The sequence below is a fragment of the Metopolophium dirhodum genome, chromosome 1 (genome assembly GCF_019925205.1).
Source record: "Metopolophium dirhodum isolate CAU chromosome 1, ASM1992520v1, whole genome shotgun sequence".
NCBI classification, from domain to species: domain Eukaryota; kingdom Metazoa; phylum Arthropoda; class Insecta; order Hemiptera; family Aphididae; genus Metopolophium; species Metopolophium dirhodum.
The window spans coordinates 39,697,750-39,716,307 of NC_083560.1; the positions used below are offsets into that span (position 1 = coordinate 39,697,750).

Below are 18,558 nucleotides of genomic sequence, written 5' to 3' on the forward strand. Positions count from 1 at the left end.
TTATCTTGTGTTTTAATGTTATGATTTTTACTTTTGATACTATAGCCAACTCCTATATTTAAACACAATTTATGTAAACAATATTAGAATTTATATGTTGAAATTTTAGATGATTCAGATAAAGACATTTCTTATGAGCCATTCACTGCAAGATCTCTTTCACCTGATAAAACAAGTATTTCAGGTTCAGATACATCACCTGTAGTAAAGTCAACACCTTTGAAATCGTCATTTGTCATTCAAAAAAAAAAAAAATTATTGTTTAATAATAATATTGAAAAACTACATGGAGATTCTTCAAGTAAATAAATAATATAAACAATAATACGCTTATAACAGTTTGTATACTATATTATACTTTTAAATACTATTGTATAGTTTCTTCAATTGATAGAAATGATGGAATAGAAATTCTACAACATAATGGTACTAACAATGATGGATTAATGGGTGTAATCAAAACATTGGGTAAATATACATATAATCATGTTTAGTGTCTATTTTTTTTTTCATTATCTGTATTCAAATAATATATATAATTCATTATAATAATTTTAATTGATATTTAAATCAAAATTAGATAAAAATACATTTTAAATATTTTTTTTAGAGCATAAATTGGAATCTGTTGAAAAACAAATAGGTGGCTTACGTTATGACCACAGATTATTATTTGATATACTAGAGAGAATTGAGCACAAAATTGATATACCAAGAATGACATCTAAATCTTCAGAAAATCTTTCAATAAACCAACCATTTATTAAAACCCCTATTAATACAGAGGATGAACTACAAGCATTGGAAGCAAAATTGATTAACCATGATCAAAACAATGAATTTAGGTCTCAATTAGTAAGTTATATTTTTTTATTTGAATAGTATTATACTGCAGTGATTGTTAAAACTTGATAATCTTAATCATTTTTATAGTTTCATGTAGTGATTCAAAAATTAACATTTTATAATTCTATTTTAATAAAAATAAAATTTAAAATTATTATAAATAAAATAAAATAAATTATTTCATACATTATAATTTTTATTTTATTTTTCAGATTGTTGAAATAACATGGTCAATGGGAAAAGACATTAAACATTCAATTAAAAGGATATTTGAAAAATTATTCAATGATGAACTTTTAAGTCAATATTCATTTCATGGCATTAGGAACAAAAAATCTTTTTCCTCGTTAAATATTTGTTCCACTATTTTTGGTAAGATATTATATAAAGTTTAACACCCATAATTATGAGTATATAAATGTTTATTGGTGTATTTAATATTATATTGTATATATTAATTGCGTTTAACTTTGTTTTCCACCATTTTATTTGATGGCAGTAGTTATATAACCTAAAACAATTTTCTAGGACCTCAATGACTATAAAGTACAATATTCTTTTATTGAAATTTTCATAAAAATATGAAATTGTAATTTTAAAATTATATTTCAAAGAAATAGTTATGTAACACATAATAGTGCTCCAATTATTGTGTTGTTATTTTCCATCATAATAATATGCTTATAAGAAATAGTTCTCATAGTAGTTAGTTAAATATAGCTAGAAATTATATTTAAATACAGCATATTATGAGTCACTATACTATTGAATGGCAGACCTTCTAACATCAATAATTTAATTTTACGCACATTAAAGAATACCATTTTTGTCTAATAGAATTTTATTTTCATTTTTATATTATATGGTAAAATAAAAATGTTGAGTTATAATTTATATTCAAATCATCACATGTGTCATAACTATATAATAATTATAGGTTCACCATCCCTGCTATATACCATATTAATAAGTACATTTGATAAATAAATAATTTGATTATTTTTTTCATTTTATAATTTTATAGAAGCAATCCGCAAGGAAACAAAATTTAAAAATGTTCAACATAAAGAAGTGGAAGATTGTACACAGAAGTATTTGGCGCAACGACCGTTTGTAGTCAAAAGAAAAAAAGCTGCAACCATAACAAATACTGAAAATGATAATTAATTAATTATAAACTGCTAAAATATTGATAAATACGACGCTACACCTGCATGTCTCCATCTTACAAATGCAAGGCATTGCAAATTGTATGTTCTAAATACTCCATTTATCTCCTTTATGCTTGATATTAAATTAATTTACCTACTATTATATTTAAAAGTAAAAATATTAGTTTGTGAATCTCATAGGTTTTTTTTAATTACTTTAATAGTAATCATAAAGGAGTTAATATGGATTATTCCAAATGTACAATTTGCTATATTATGTTCTGCGTTTCTAAGACTAAACAAAGCATGCAAGTATAGTGTTATCTTAATGTATTTACATTATTTATTTTTATTAAAAAGTTTCAAATATTTAAGTATTTATATATATTTATTGATATATTATAAATTCAAAAAAGAAGTATTTTTTTATTTTATTCTTTTGATAGTAAAACTAGAATTTGTTTCTTTTATATTATAATAGTATAATATTTTTCAGAACAGTATACAATTTTTTTTTTACATGATAATAAGCTATAATCATGTCATTTATTTTTTTGATACAATTAAGTTTATTCAATACAATAATTATTCTTATGATAATAATAAAACCAGCTTTTTGTTTATTTATTTAATACTATTATTATTTAATTATATATAGTAATAGCCACGTTTTGTATATTTCGGTTAATCTTAGGAATATGATTTTCATGGATTTGAATATAATTGTAGTACTATATCATAGTATATTGTAACAAAACTACAAGTAAATTGTATATAATATGATATATTGATACTTTTTATTAATTAATCAGTAATGAAGTTCAGCTGTGAATATTGAATGCATATTGAATACAAAATTAAAAATATCAATCCAATATTTGGTCAATTATTAATTTTATTATTATGAAAATGTTGATGAAGCAATGTTATTGTGATAATTTATGAATATTAAAGATTATTCAAGCAATATTCATTCAAGATTATTTTCAATATCCATTGAATATTGGTACAAAATATCAATGCGTGATTGTAAATTCAATATTAAATACATAATTTTAGGTGGCCAAATAAAATTTCTGGGATATTGCATGGATATTAAAAAATTTACATTCAACTCACATGCAATATCCATTCAATTTCATAATTTAAAATTAATTGTCCATACAATATCGAGACAACATTTTTTTGCTGTCTGGGAAACATCGTATAGTTTAAACCATATTGTTTTTCTAGAGCTCAAGTCCAACGCGTGCCGCACTTGGGTAGTACATATTTTCAATCTTAATTAAATGCCATTTCGATTAAAAATAGTTTAAAAAACATAATTTTTATAGTTCATGCCAAAAAATCGCTCTTAATTACACCACGCACACGAAATTTTGCAGTATCGTAAACAACGTACAGTTAAAATCGTATTTTTTTTCTAGAGCTCAAGTCCACCACGTGCCGAATTTAGGTAGTACATATATGTATCTTTATTAAATGCCCTTTCGATTAAAAATGGTTTCGAACTTAAATTTTTAGCGTTTATGCCGAAAAATCGCTCTTAAATTCACTGTGCACCCGAAATAATGAAGTATTGTAAACATCGTATAGGTTAAATAATATTGTTTTTCTAGAGCTCAAATCCACCGCGTGCTGCACTTGGGTAGTACATATTTTCAATCTTATTAAATGCCCTTTCGATAAATAATGGTTTCGAAAACATAAATTTTAGTGTTCATGCTGAAAAATCGCTCATAAATACACCACGCACCCGAAATCCTGTAGTATCGTAAACATCGTATAGTTTAAATCATATTGTTTTTCTAGAGCTCAAGTCCACCGCGTGCCGCACTTGGGTAGTACATTATTAAATGCCCTTTCGATTAATAATGGTTTCAAAAAACATAATTTTAGTGTTCATGCCGAAAAATCGCTCATAAATACACCACGCACCCGAAATCCTGTAGTATCGTCAACATCGTATAGTTTAAATCATATTGTTTTTCTAGAGCTCAAGTCCACCGCGTGCCGCACTTGGGTAGTACATTATTAAATGCCCTTTCGATTAATAATGGTTTCAAAAAACATAATAATTAGTGTTCATGCCGAAAAATCGCTCTTAAATTTACCGCGCACAAGAAATCCTGTAGTATCGTAAACATCGTATGGTCGAAATCATATTGTTTTTCTAGAGCTCAAGTCCACCGCGTGCCGCATTTGGGTTGTACATATTTTGAATCTTAATTAAATGCCCTTTCGATTAATAATGGTTTCGAAATATAATTTTTAGTGATCATGCCAAAAAGTCACTCTTAAATTTACCGCGCACCCGTAATCCTGCAGTATCGTAAACATCGCATAGTTAAAATTTTTTTTTTTTTCTAGAGCTCAAGTCCACCGCATGCTGCACTTGGGTAGTACATTATTAAATGCCCTTTCGATTAATAATGGTTACAAAAAACATAATAATTAGTGATCATGCCGAAAAATCGCTCTTAAATACACCGCGCACAAGAAATCCTGTAGTATCGTAAACATCGTATACTCAAAATCATATTGTTTTTTTAGAGCTCTAGTCTACCGAGTACCGCACTTGGGTAATACATATTATGAATCATTATTAAATGCCCTTTCGATTAAAAATTGTTTCGAAACCAAAATTTTTAGTATTTATGCCGAAAATCGCTCTTAAATACAGCGTGCACCCGAAATCCTGTAGAATTGTAAACATCGTATCGTTATAATAATATTGTTTTTCTAGAGCTCAAGTCCACCGCGTGCTGCACTTGGGTAGTACATATATTCAATCTTTATTAAATGCCCATTCGATTAATAATGGTTTCAAAAAACATAATAATTAGTGTTCATGCCGAAAAATCGCTCTTAAATTTACCGCGCACAAGAAATCCTGTAGTATCGTAAACATCGTATGGTCGAAATCATATTGTTTTTCTAGAGCTCAAGTCCACTGCGTGCCGCATTTGGGTTGTACATATTTTGAATCTTAATTAAATGCCCTTTCGATTAATAATGGTTTCGAAATATAATTTTTAGTGATCATGCCAAAAAGTCACTCTTAAATTTACCGCGCACCCGTAATCCTGCAGTATCGTAAACATCGCATTGTTAAAATTTTTTTTTTTTTCTTGAGCTCAAGTCCACCGCATGCTGCACTTGGGTAGTACATTATTAAATGCCCTTTCGATTAATAATGGTTACAAAAAACATAATAATTAGTGATCATGCCGAAAAATCGCTCTTAAATACACCGCGCACAAGAAATCCTGTAGTATCGTAAACATCGTATACTCAAAATCATATTGTTTTTTTAGAGCTCTAGTCTACCGAGTACCGCACTTGGGTAATACATATTATGAATCATTATTAAATGCCCTTTCGATTAAAAATTGTTTCGAAACCAAAATTTTTAGTATTTATGCCGAAAATCGCTCTTAAATACAGCGTGCACCCGAAATCCTGTAGAATTGTAAACATCGTATCGTTATAATAATATTGTTTTTCTAGAGCTCAAGTCCACCGCGTGCTGCACTTGGGTAGTACATATATTCAATCTTTATTAAATGCCCATTCGATTAATAATGGTTTCAAAAACATAATAATTAGTGTTCAGGCCGAAAAATCGTTTACCGCGCACCCGTAATCCTGCAGTATCGTAAACATCGTATACTCAAAATCATATTGTTTTTTTAGAGCTCTAGTCCACCGCGTACCGCACTTGGGTAATACATATTATGAATCTTTATTAAATGCCCTTTCGATTAAAAATGATTTCAAAACCAAAATGTTTAGTGTTCATGCCGAAAAATCGCTCATAAATATACTGCGCACCCGAAATCCTGTAGTATTGTAAACATCGTATAGTCGAAATCATAATGTTTTTCTAGAGCTCAAGTCCACTGCGTGCCGCACTTGGGTAGTAATTTTTAGAATCTTTATTCAAAGCCCTTTCGATAAATAATAGTTTCAAAAACATAAATTTTAGTGTTCATGCCGAAAAATCGCTCATAAGTACACCACACACCCGAAATCCTGTAGTATCGTAAACATCGTATAGTTTAAATCATATTGTTTTTCTAGAGCTCAAGTCCACCGCGTGCCGCACATGGGTAGTACATATTATAAATCGTTATGAAATGCCATTTCGATTAAAAATAGTTTAAAAAACATAATTTTAGTGTTCATGCCGAATAATTGCTCTTAAATACACCGCGCACCCGAAAATCCTGTAGTATCGTAAACATCGTATAGTTAAAATCGTATTGTCTTTCTAGAGCTCAAGTCCACCGCGTGCCGCACTTGGGTAGTACATATTTTGAATCTTTATTGAATGCCCTTATAATTATATATGGTTTCGAAAACATAATTTTTATAGTTCATGCCAAAAAATCGCTCTTAATTACACCACGCACACGAAATTTTGCAGTATCGTAAACAACGTACGGTTAAAATCGTATTTTTTTTCTAGAGCTCAAGTCCACCACGTGCCGAATTTAGGTAGTACATATATGTATCTTTATTAAATGCCCTTTCGATTAAAATTGGTTTCAAAACCAAAATGTTTAGTGTTTATGCCAAAAAATCGCTCTCAAATTTACCGCGCACCTGTAATCCTGCAGTATCGTAAACATCGTATACTCAAAATCATATTGTTTTTTTAGAGCTCTAGTCCACCGCGTACCGCACTTGGGTAATACATATTATGAATCTTTATTAAATGCCCTTTCGATTAAAAATGATTTCAAAACCAAAATGTTTAGTGTTTATGCCAAAAAATCGCTCTTAAATTTACCGCGCACCCGTAATCCTGCAGTATCGTAAACATCGTATACTCAAAATCATATTGTTTTTCTAGAGCTCAAGTGCACCGCGTGCCGCACTTGGGTAGTACATTATTAAATGCCCTTCCGATTAATAATGGTTTCAAAAAACATAATAATTAGTGTTCATGCCGAAAAATCGCTCTTAAATTTACCGCGCACAAGAAATCCTGTAGTATCGTAAACATTGTATGGTCGAAATCATATTGTTTTTCTAGAGCTCAAGTCCACCGCGTGCCGCATTTGGGTTGTACATATTTTGAATCTTAATTAAATGCCCTTTCGATAAATAATGGTTTCGAAATATAATTTTTAGTGATCATGCCAAAAAGTCACTCTTAAATTTACCGCGCACCCGTAATCCTGCAGTATCGTAAACATCGCATAGTTAAAATTTTTTTTTTTTTCTAGAGCTCAAGTCCACCGCATGCTGCATTTGGGTAGTACATTATTAAATGCCCTTTCGATTAATAATGGTTACAAAAAACATAATTTTAGTGTTCATGCCGAAAAATCGCTCATAAATACACCACGCACCCCGAAATCCTGTAGTATCGTAAACATCGTATAGTTAAAATCATATTGTTTTTCTAGAGCTCAAGTCCACCGCGTGCCGCACGTGGGAAGTACATATTATGAATCTTTATTAAATGCCCTTTCGATTAAAATTCGTTTCAAAACCAAAATGTTTAGTGTTTATGCCAAAAAATCGCTCTTAAATTTACCGCGCACCCGTAATCCAGTAGTATTGTAAACATCGTAGAGTCGAAATCATAATGTTTTTCTAGAGCTCAAGTCCACCGCGTGCCGCACTTGGGTAGTAAATATTTTCAATCTTTATTAAATGCCCTTTCGATTAATAATGGTTTCAAAAACATAATAATTAGTGTTCATGCCGAAAAATCGCTCTTAAATATACTGCACACCCGAAATCCTGTAGTATTGTAAACATCGTATAGTCGAAATCATAATGTTTTTCTAGAGCTCGATTCCATCGCGTGCCGCACTTGGGTAGTAAATATTTAGAATCTTTATTCAAAGCCCTTTCGATAAATAATGGTTTCGAAAACATAAATTTTAGTGTTCATGCCGAAAAATTGCTCATAAATAAACCACACACCCGAAATCCTGTAGTATAGTAAACATCGTATAGTTTAAATCATATTGTTTTTCTAGAGCTCTAGTCCACCGCGTGCCGCACTTGGGTAATACATATTATGATTCTTTATTAAATGCCCTTTCGATTAAAATTGGTTTCAAAACCAAAATGTTTAGTGTTTATGCCAAAAAATCGCTCTTAAATTTACCGCGCACCCGTAATCCTGCAGTATCGTAAACATCGTATACTCAAAATCATATTGTTTTTTTAGAGCTCTAGTCCACCGCGTACCGCACTTGGGTAATACATATTATGAATCTTTATTAAATGCCCTTTCGATTAAAAATGGTTTCAAAACCAAAATGTTTAGTGTTCATGCCGAAAAATCGCTCATAAATACACCACGCACCCGAAATCCTGTAGTATCGTCAACATCGTATAGTTTAAATCATATTGTTTTTCTAGAGCTCAAGTCCACCGCGTGCCGCACTTGGGTAGTACATTATTAAATGCCCTTTCGATTAATAATGGTTTCAAAAAACATAATTTTAGTGTTCATGCCAAAAAATCGCTCTTAAATCTACCGCGCACCCGTAATCCTGTAGTATCGTAAACATCGTATAGTTAAAATCATATTGTTTTTCTAGAGCTCAAGTCCACCGCGTGCCGCATTTGGGTTGCACATATTTTGAATCTTAATTAAATGCCCTTTCGATTAAAAATGGTTTCGAAATATAATTTTTAGTGATCATGCCAAAAAGTCACTCTTAAGTTTACCGCGCACCCGTAATCCTGCAGTATCGTAAACATCGTATACTCAAAATCATATTGTTTTTTTAGAGCTCTAGTCCACCGCGTACCGCACTTGGGTAATACATATTATGAATCTTTATTAAATGCCCTTTCGATTAAAAATGGTTTCAAAACCAAAATGTTTAGTGTTCATGCCGAAAAATCGCTCATAAATACACCACGCACCCGAAATCCTGTAGTATCGTCAACATCGTATAGTTTAAATCATATTGTTTTTCTAGAGCTCAAGTCCACCGCGTGCCGCACGTGGGTAGTACTTATTATGAATCTTTATGAAATGCCATTTTGATTAAAAATGGTTTCAAAAACATAATTTTTAGTGTTCATGCCGAAAAATCGTTCTTAAATATACTGCGCACCCGAAATCCTGTAGTATTGTGAACATCGTAGAGTCGAAATCATAATGTTTTTCTAGAGCTCAAGTCCACCGCGTGCCGCACTTGGGTAATACATATTATGATTCTTTATTAAATGCCCTTTCGATTAAAATTGGTTTCAAAACCAAAATGTTTAGTGTTTATGCCAAAAAATCGCTCTTAAATTTACCGCGCACCCGTAATCCTGTAGTATCGTCAACATCGTATAGTTTAAATCATATTGTTTTTCTAGAGCTCAAGTCCACCGCGTGCCGCACTTGGGTAGTACATTATTAAATGCGCTTTCGATTAATAATGGTTTCAAAAAACATAATTTTAGTGTTCATGCCGAAAAATCGCTCATAAATACACCACGCAACCCGAAATCCTGTAGTATCGTCAACATCGTATAGTTTAAATCATATTGTTTTTCTAGAGCTCAAGTCCACCGCGTGCCGCACGTGGGTAGTACATATTATAAATCTTTATGAAATGTCATTTCGATTAAAAATAGTTTCAAACACATAATTTTTAGTGTTCATGCCGAAAAATCTTTCTTAAATATACTGCGCACCCGAAATCCTGCAGTATCGTAAACATCGTATACTCAAAATCATATTGTTTTTTTAAAGCTCTAGTCCACCGCGTACCGCACTTGGGTAATACATATTATGAATCATTATTAAATGCCCTTTCGATTAAAAATTGTTTCGAAACCAAAATTTTTAGTATTTATGCCGAAAATCGCTCTTAAATACAGCGTGCACCCGAAATCCTGTAGAATTGTAAACATCGTATCGTTATAATAATATTGTTTTTCTAGAGCTCAAGTCCACCGCGTGCTGCACTATGGTAGTACATATTTTCAATCTTATTAAATGCCCTTTCGATAAATAATGGTTTCGAAAACATAAATTTTAGTGTTCATGCTGAAAAATCGCTCATAAATACACCACGCACCCGAAATCCTGTAGTATCGTAAACATCGTAGAGTCGAAATCATAATATTTTTCTAGAGCTCAAGTCCACCGCGTGCCGCACTTGGGTAGTAAATATTTTCAATCTTTATTAAATGCCCTTTCGATTAATAATGGTTTCAAAAACATAATAATTAGTGTTCATGCCGAAAAATCGCTCTTAAATATACTGCACACCCGAAATCCTGTAGTATTGTAAACATCATATAGTTTAAATCATATTGTTTTTCTAGAGCTCAAGTTCACCGCGTGCCGCACTTGGGTAGTACATTATTAAATGCCCTTTCGATTAATAATGGTTTCAAAAAAACATAATTTTAGTGTTCATGCCGAAAAATCGCTCATAAATACACCACGCACCCGAAATCCTGTAGTATCGTAAACATCGTATAGTTAAAATCATATTGTTTTTCTAGAGCTCAAGTCCACCGCGTGCCGCACGTGGGAAGTACATATTATGAATCTTTATTAAATGCCCTTTCGATTAAAATTGGTTTCAAAACCAAAATGTTTAGTGTTTATGCCAAAAAATCGCTCTTAAATTTACCACGCACCCGTAATCCAGTAGTATTGTAAACATCGTAGAGTCGAAATCATAATGTTTTTCTAGAGATCAAGTCCACCGCGTGCCGCACTTGGGTAGTAAATATTTTCAATCTTTATTAAATGCCCTTTCGATTAATAATGGTTTCAAAAACATAATAATTAGTGTTCATGCCGAAAAATCGCTCTTAAATATACTGCACACCCGAAATCCTGTAGTATTGTAAACATCGTATAGTCGAAATCATAATGTTTTTCTAGAGCTCGATTCCACCGCGTGCCGCACTTGGGTAGTAAATATTTAGAATCTTTATTAAATGCCCTTTCGATTAAAAATGGTTTCAAAACCAAAATAATTAGTGTTCATGCCGAAAAATCGCTCATAAATACACCACGCACCCGAAATCCTGTAGTATCGTCAACATCGTATAGTTTAAATCATATTGTTTTTCTAGAGCTCAAGTCCACCGCGTGCCGCACTTGGGTAGTACATTATTAAATGCCCTTTCGATTAATAATGGTTTCAAAAAACATAATTTTAGTGTTCATGCCGAAAAATCGCTCATAAATACACCACGCACCCGAAATCCTGTAGTATCGTAAACATCGTATAGTTAAAATCATATTGTTTTTCTAGAGCTCGATTCCACCGCGTGCCGCACGTGGGTAGTACATATTATGAATCTTTATTAAATGCCCTTTCGATTAAAATTGGTTTCAAAACCAAAATGTTTAGTGTTCATGCCAAAAAATCGCTCTTAAATCTACCGCGCACCCGTAATCCTGTAGTATCGTAAACATCGTATAGTTAAAATCATATTGTTTTTCTAGAGCTCAAGTCCACCGCGTGCCGCATTTGGGTTGCACATATTTTGAATCTTAATTAAATGCCCTTTCGATTAAAAATGGTTTCGAAATATAATTTTTAGTGATCATGCCAAAAAGTCACTCTTAAGTTTACCGCGCACCCGTAATCCTGCAGTATCGTAAACATCGTATACTCAAAATCATATTGTTTTTTTAGAGCTCTAGTCCACCGCGTACCGCACTTGGGTAATACATATTATGAATCTTTATTAAATGCCCTTTCGATTAAAAATGGTTTCAAAACCAAAATGTTTAGTGTTCATGCCGAAAAATCGCTCATAAATACACCACGCACCCGAAATCCTGTAGTATCGTCAACATCGTATAGTTTAAATCATATTGTTTTTCTAGAGCTCATGTCCACCACGTGCCGCATTTTGGTAGTACATATTATGAATCTTTATAAATGCCCTTTCGATTAAAAATGGTTTCGAAACTAAAATTTTTAGTGTTTATGCCGAAAAATCGCTCTTAAATTCACTGTGCACCCGAAATAATGTAGTATTGTAAACATCGTATAAGTTAAATCATATTGTTTTCTAGAGCTCAAGTCCACCGCGTGCCGCACTTGGGTAGTACATTATTAAATGCCCTTTCGATTAATAATGGTTTCAAAAAACATAATTTTAGTGTTCATGCCGAAAAATCGCTCATAAATACACCACGCAACCCGAAATCCTGTAGTATCGTCAACATCGTATAGTTTAAATCATATTGTTTTTCTAGAGCTCAAGTCCACCACGTGCCGCACGTGGGTAGTACATATTATAAATCTTTATGAAATGTCATTTCGATTAAAAATAGTTTCAAACACATAATTTTTAGTGTTCATGCCGAAAAATCTTTCTTAAATATACTGCGCACCCGAAATCCTGTAGTATTGTAAACATCGTAGAGTCGAAATCATAATGTTTTTCTAGAGCTCAAGTCCACCGCGTGCCGCACGTGGATAGTACATATTATGAATCTTTATTAAATGCCCTTTCGATTAAAATTGGTTTCAAAACCAAAATAATTAGTGTTTATGCCAAAAAATCGCTCTTAAATTTACCGCGCACCCGTAATCCTGCAGTATCGTAAACATCGTATACTCAAAATCATATTGTTTTTTTAAAGCTCTAGTCCACCGCGTACCGCACTTGGGTAATACATATTATGAATCTTTATTAAATGCCCTTTCGATTAAAAATGATTTCAAAACCAAAATGTTTAGTGTTCATGCCGAAAAATCGCTCATAAATACACCACGCACCCGAAATCCTGTAGTATCGTCAACATCGTATAGTTTAAATCATATTGTTTTTCTAGAGCTCAAGTCCACTGCGTGCCGCACTTGGGTAGTACATTATTAAATGCCCTTTCGATTAATAATGGTTACAAAAAACATAATAACTAGTGATCATGCCGAAAAATCGCTCTTAAATACACCGCGCACAAGAAATCCTGTAGTATCGTAAACATCGTATACTCAAAATCATATTGTTTTTTTAGAGCTCTAGTCTACCGTGTACCGCACTTGGGTAATACATATTATGAATCATTATTAAATGCCCTTTCGATTAAAAATTGTTTCGAAACCAAAATTTTTAGTATTTATGCCGAAAATCGCTCTTAAATACAGCGTGCACCCGAAATCCTGTAGAATTGTAAACATCGTATCGTTATAATAATATTGTTTTTCTAGAGCTCAAGTCCACCGCGTGCTGCACTATGGTAGTACATATTTTCAATCTTATTAAATGCCCTTTCGATAAATAATGGTTTCGAAAACATAAATTTTAGTGTTCATGCTGAAAAATCGCTCATAAATACACCACGCACCCGAAATCCTGTAGTATCGTAAACATCGTATAGTTTAAATCATATTGTTTTTCTAGAGCTCAAGTCCACCGCGTGCCGCACGTGGGTAGTACTTATTATGAATCTTTATGAAATGCCATTTTGATTAAAAATGGTTTCAAAAACATAATTTTTAGTGTTCATGCCGAAAAATCGTTCTTAAATATACTGCGCACCCGAAATCCTGTAGTATTGTAAACATCGTAGAGTCGAAATCATAATATTTTTCTAGAGCTCAAGTCCACCGCGTGCCGCACTTGGGTAGTAAATATTTTCAATCTTTATTAAATGCCCTTTCGATTAATAATGGTTTCAAAAACATAATAATTAGTGTTCATGCCGAAAAATCGCTCTTAAATATACTGCACACCCGAAATCCTGTAGTATTGTAAACATCATATAGTTTAAATCATATTGTTTTTCTAGAGCTCAAGTCCACCGCGTGCCGCACTTGGGTAGTACATTATTAAATGCCCTTTCGATTAATTATGGTTTCAAAAAACATAATTTTAGTGTTCATGCCGAAAAATCGCTCATAAATACACCACGCACCCGAAATCCTGTAGTATCGTAAACATCGTATAGTTAAATACATATTGTTTTTCTAGAGCTCAAGTCCACCGCGTGCCGCACGTGGGAAGTACATATTATGAATCTTTATTAAATGCCCTTTCGATTAAAATTGGTTTCAAAACCAAAATGTTTAGTGTTTATGCCAAAAAATCGCTCTTAAATTTACCGCGCACCCGTAATCCAGTAGTATTGTAAACATCGTAGAGTCGAAATCATAATGTTTTTCTAGAGCTCAAGTCCACCGCGTGCCGCACTTGGGTAGTAAATATTTTCAATCTTTATTAAATGCCCTTTCGATTAATAATGGTTTCAAAAACATAATAATTAGTGTTCATGCCGAAAAATCGCTCTTAAATATACTGCACACCCGAAATCCTGTAGTATTGTAAACATCGTATAGTCGAAATCATAATGTTTTTCTAGAGCTCGATTCCACCGCGTGCCGCACTTGGGTAGTAAATATTTAGAATCTTTATTCAAAGCCCTTTCGATAAATAATGGTTTCGAAAACATAAATTTTAGTGTTCATGCCGAAAAATTGCTCATAAATACACCACACACCCGAAATCCTGTAGTATAGTAAACATCGTATAGTTTAAATCATATTGTTTTTCTAGAGCTCTAGTCCACCGCGTGCCGCACTTGGGTAATACATATTATGATTCTTTATTAAATGCCCTTTCGATTAAAATTGGTTTCAAAACCAAAATGTTTAGTGTTTATGCCAAAAAATCGCTCTTAAATTTACCGCGCACCCGTAATCCTGCAGTATCGTAAACATCGTATACTCAAAATCATATTGTTTTTTTAGAGCTCTAGTCCACCGCGTACCGCACTTGGGTAATACATATTATGAATCTTTATTAAATGCCCTTTCGATTAAAAATGGTTTCAAAACCAAAATGTTTAGTGTTCATGCCGAAAAATCGCTCATAAATACACCACGCACCCGAAATCCTGTAGTATCGTCAACATCGTATAGTTTAAATCATATTGTTTTTCTAGAGCTCAAGTCCACCGCGTGCCGCACTTGGGTAGTACATTATTAAATGCCCTTTCGATTAATAATGGTTTCAAAAAACATAATTTTAGTGTTCATGCCGAAAAATCGCTCATAAATACACCACGCATCCGAAATCCTGTAGTATCGTAAACATCGTATAGTTAAAATCATATTGTTTTTCTAGATCAAGTCCACCGCGTGCCGCACGTGGGTAGTACATATTATGAATCTTTATTAAATGCCCTTTCGATTAAAATTGGTTTCAAAACCAAAATGTTTAGTGTTCATGCCAAAAAATCGCTCTTAAATTTACCGCGCACTCGTAATCCTGCAGTATCGTAAACATCGTATACTCAAAATCATATTGTTTTTTTAGAGCTCTAGTCCACCGCGTACCGCACTTGGGTAGTAAATATTTAGAATCTTTATTCAAAGCCTTTTCGATAAATAATGGTTTCGAAAACATAAATTTTGTGTTCATGCTGAAAAATTGCTCATAAATACACCACGCACCCGAAATCCTGTAGTATCGTAAACATCGTATAGTTTAAATCATATTGTTTTTCTAGAGCTCTAGTCCACCGCGTGCCGCACTTGGGTAATACATATTATGATTCTTTATTAAATACCCTTTCGATTAAAATTGGTTTCAAAACCAAAATGTTTAGTGTTTATGCCAAAAAATCGCTCTTAAATTTACCGCGCACCCGTAATCCTGCAGTATCGTAAACATCGTATACTCAAAATCATATTGTTTTTTTAGAGCTCTAGTCCACCACGTACCGCACTTGGGTAATACATATTATGAATCTTTATTAAATGCCCTTTCGATTAAAAATGGTTTCAAAACCAAAATGTTTAGTGTTCTTGCCGAAAAATCGCTCATAAATACACCACGAACCCGAAATCCTGTAGTATCGTCAACATCGTATAGTTTAAATCATATTGTTTTTCTAGAGCTCAAGTCCACCGCGTGCCGCATTTGGGTTGCACATATTTTGAATCTTAATTAAATGCCCTTTCGATTAAAAATGGTTTCGAAATATAATTTTTAGTGATCATGCCAAAAAGTCAATCTTAAGTTTACCGCGCACCCGTAATCCTGCAGTATCGTAAACATCGTATACTCAAAATCATATTGTTTTTTTAGAGCTCTAGTCCACCGCGTACCGCACTTGGGTAATACATATTATGAATCTTTATTAAATGCCCTTTCGATTAAAAATGGTTTCAAAACCAAAATGTTTAGTGTTCATGCCGAAAAATCGCTCATAAATACACCACGCACCCGAAATCCTGTAGTATCGTCAACATCGTATAGTTTAAATCATATTGTTTTTCTAGAGCTCAAGTCCACCGCGTGCCGCACGTGGGTAGTACATATTATAAATCTTTATGAAATGTCATTTCGATTAAAAATAGTTTCAAACACATAATTTTTAGTGTTCATGCCGAAAAATCTTTCTTAAATATACTGCGCACCCGAAATCCTGTAGTATTGTAAACATCGTAGAGTCGAAATCATAATGTTTTTCTAGAGCTCAAGTCCACCGATTGCCGCACGTGGATAGTACATATTATGAATCTTTATTAAATGCCCTTTCGATTAAAATTGGTTTCAAAACCAAAATAATTAGTGTTTATGCCAAAAAATCGCTCTTAAATTTACCGCGCACCCGTAATCCTGCAGTATCGTAAACATCGTATACTCAAAATCATATTGTTTTTTTAAAGCTCTAGTCCACCGCGTACCGCACTTGGGTAATACATATTATGAATCTTTATTAAATGCCCTTTCGATTAAAAATGATTTCAAAACCAAAATGTTTAGTGTTCATGCCGAAAAATCGCTCATAAATACACCACGCACCCGAAATCCTGTAGTATCGTCAACATCGTATAGTTTAAATCATATTGTTTTTCTAGAGCTCAAGTCCACTGCGTGCCGCACTTGGGTAGTACATTATTAAATGCCCTTTCGATTAATAATGGTTTCGAAAACATAAATTTTAGTGTTCATGCTGAAAAATCGCTCATAAATACACCACGCACCCGAAATCCTGTAGTATCGTAAACATCGTATAGTTTAAATCATATTGTTTTTCTAGAGCTCAAGTCCACCGCGTGCCGCACGTGGGTAGTACTTATTATGAATCTTTATGAAATGCCATTTTGATTAAAAATGGTTTCAAAAACATAATAATTAGTGTTCATGCCGAAAAATCGCTCTTAAATATACTGCACACCCGAAATCCTGTAGTATTGTAAACATCATATAGTTTAAATCTTATTGTTTTTCTAGAGCTCAAGTCCACCGCTTGCCGCACTTGGGTAGTACATTATTAAATGCCCTTTCGATTAATAATGGTATCAAAAATTATAATTTTAGTGTTCATGCCGAAAAATCGCTCATAAATACACCACGCACCCGAAATCCTGTAGTATCGTAAACATCGTATAGTTAAAATCATATTGTTTTTCTAGAGCTCAAGTCCACCGCGTGCTGCACGTGGGAAGTACATATTATGAATCTTTATTAAATGCCCTTTCGATTAAAATTGGTTTCAAAACCAAAATGTTTAGTGTTTATGCCAAAAAATCGCTCTTAAATTTACCGCGCACCCGTAATCCAGTAGTATTGTAAAAATCGTAGAGTCGAAATCATAATGTTTTTCTAGAGCTCAAGTCCACCGCGTGCCGCACTTGGGTAGTAAATATTTTCAATCTTTATTAAATGCCCTTTCGATTAATAATGGTTTCAAAAACATAATAATTAGTGTTCATGCCGAACAATCGCTCTTAAATATACTGCACACCCGAAATCCTGTAGTATTGTAAACATCGTATAGTCGAAATCATAATGTTTTTCTAGAGCTCTAGTCCACCGCGTGCCGCAGTTGGGTAATACATATTATGATTCTTTATTAAATACCCTTTCGATTAAAATTGGTTTCAAAACCAAAATGTTTAGTGTTTATGCCAAAAAATCGCTCTTAAATATACTGCGCACCCGAAATCCTGTAGTATTGTAAACATCGTATACTCAAAATCATATTGTTTTTTTAGAGCTCTAGTCCACCGCGTACCGCACTTGGGTAATACATATTATGAATCTTTATTAAATGCCCTTTCGATTAAAAATGATTTCAAAACCAAAATGTTTAGTGTTCATGCCGAAAAATCGCTCATAAATACACCACGCACCCGAAATCCTGTAGTATCGTCAACATCGTATAGTTTAAATCATATTGTTTTTCTAGAGCTCAAGTCCACCGCGTGCCGCACGTGGGTAGTACTTATTATGAATCTTTATGAAATTCCATTTTGATTAAAAATGGTTTCAAAAACATAATAATTAGTGTTCATGCCGAAAAATCGCTCTTAAATATACTGCACACCCGAAATCCTGTAGTATTGTAAACATCATATAGTTTAAATCTTATTGTTTTTCTAGAGCTCAAGTCCACCGCTTGCCGCACTTGGGTAGTACATTATTAAATGCCCTTTCGATTAATAATGGTTTCAAAAAAATTAATTTTAGTGTTCATGCCGAAAAATCGCTCATAAATACACCACGCACCCGAAATCCTGTAGTATAGTAAACATCGTATAGTTTAAATCATATTGTTTTTCTAGAGCTCTAGTCCACCGCGTGCCGCACTTGGGTA

The 18,558-nt window shown here is 32.9% G+C and overlaps 1 protein-coding gene across 1 annotated transcript; it reads left to right on the top strand.

Annotated features, from left to right (window-relative positions):
• Nucleotides 1-446: 446 nt before the first annotated feature.
• Nucleotides 447-2,013, top strand: LOC132938236 (uncharacterized). The gene is made up of 4 exons (XM_061004957.1): nucleotides 447-468; nucleotides 611-855; nucleotides 1,059-1,218; nucleotides 1,871-2,013. The coding sequence occupies exons 1-4, from the start codon at nucleotides 447-449 to the stop codon at nucleotides 2,011-2,013; spliced, it is 570 nt and encodes a 189-aa protein (XP_060860940.1).
• The last annotated feature ends 16,545 nt before the right edge of the window (nucleotides 2,014-18,558 follow it).

Excerpts from the sequence above, each read along its gene's own strand:
- LOC132938236 (XM_061004957.1), top strand. The coding sequence starts at position 447 with ATGGGTGTAATCAAAACATTGG. Across the intron at positions 469-610 it reads GGGTGTAATCAAAACATTGG|AGCATAAATTGGAATCTGTT; the intron begins GTAAATATACAT and ends TATTTTTTTTAG. Across the intron at positions 856-1,058 it reads ATGAATTTAGGTCTCAATTA|ATTGTTGAAATAACATGGTC; the intron begins GTAAGTTATATT and ends TTTATTTTTCAG.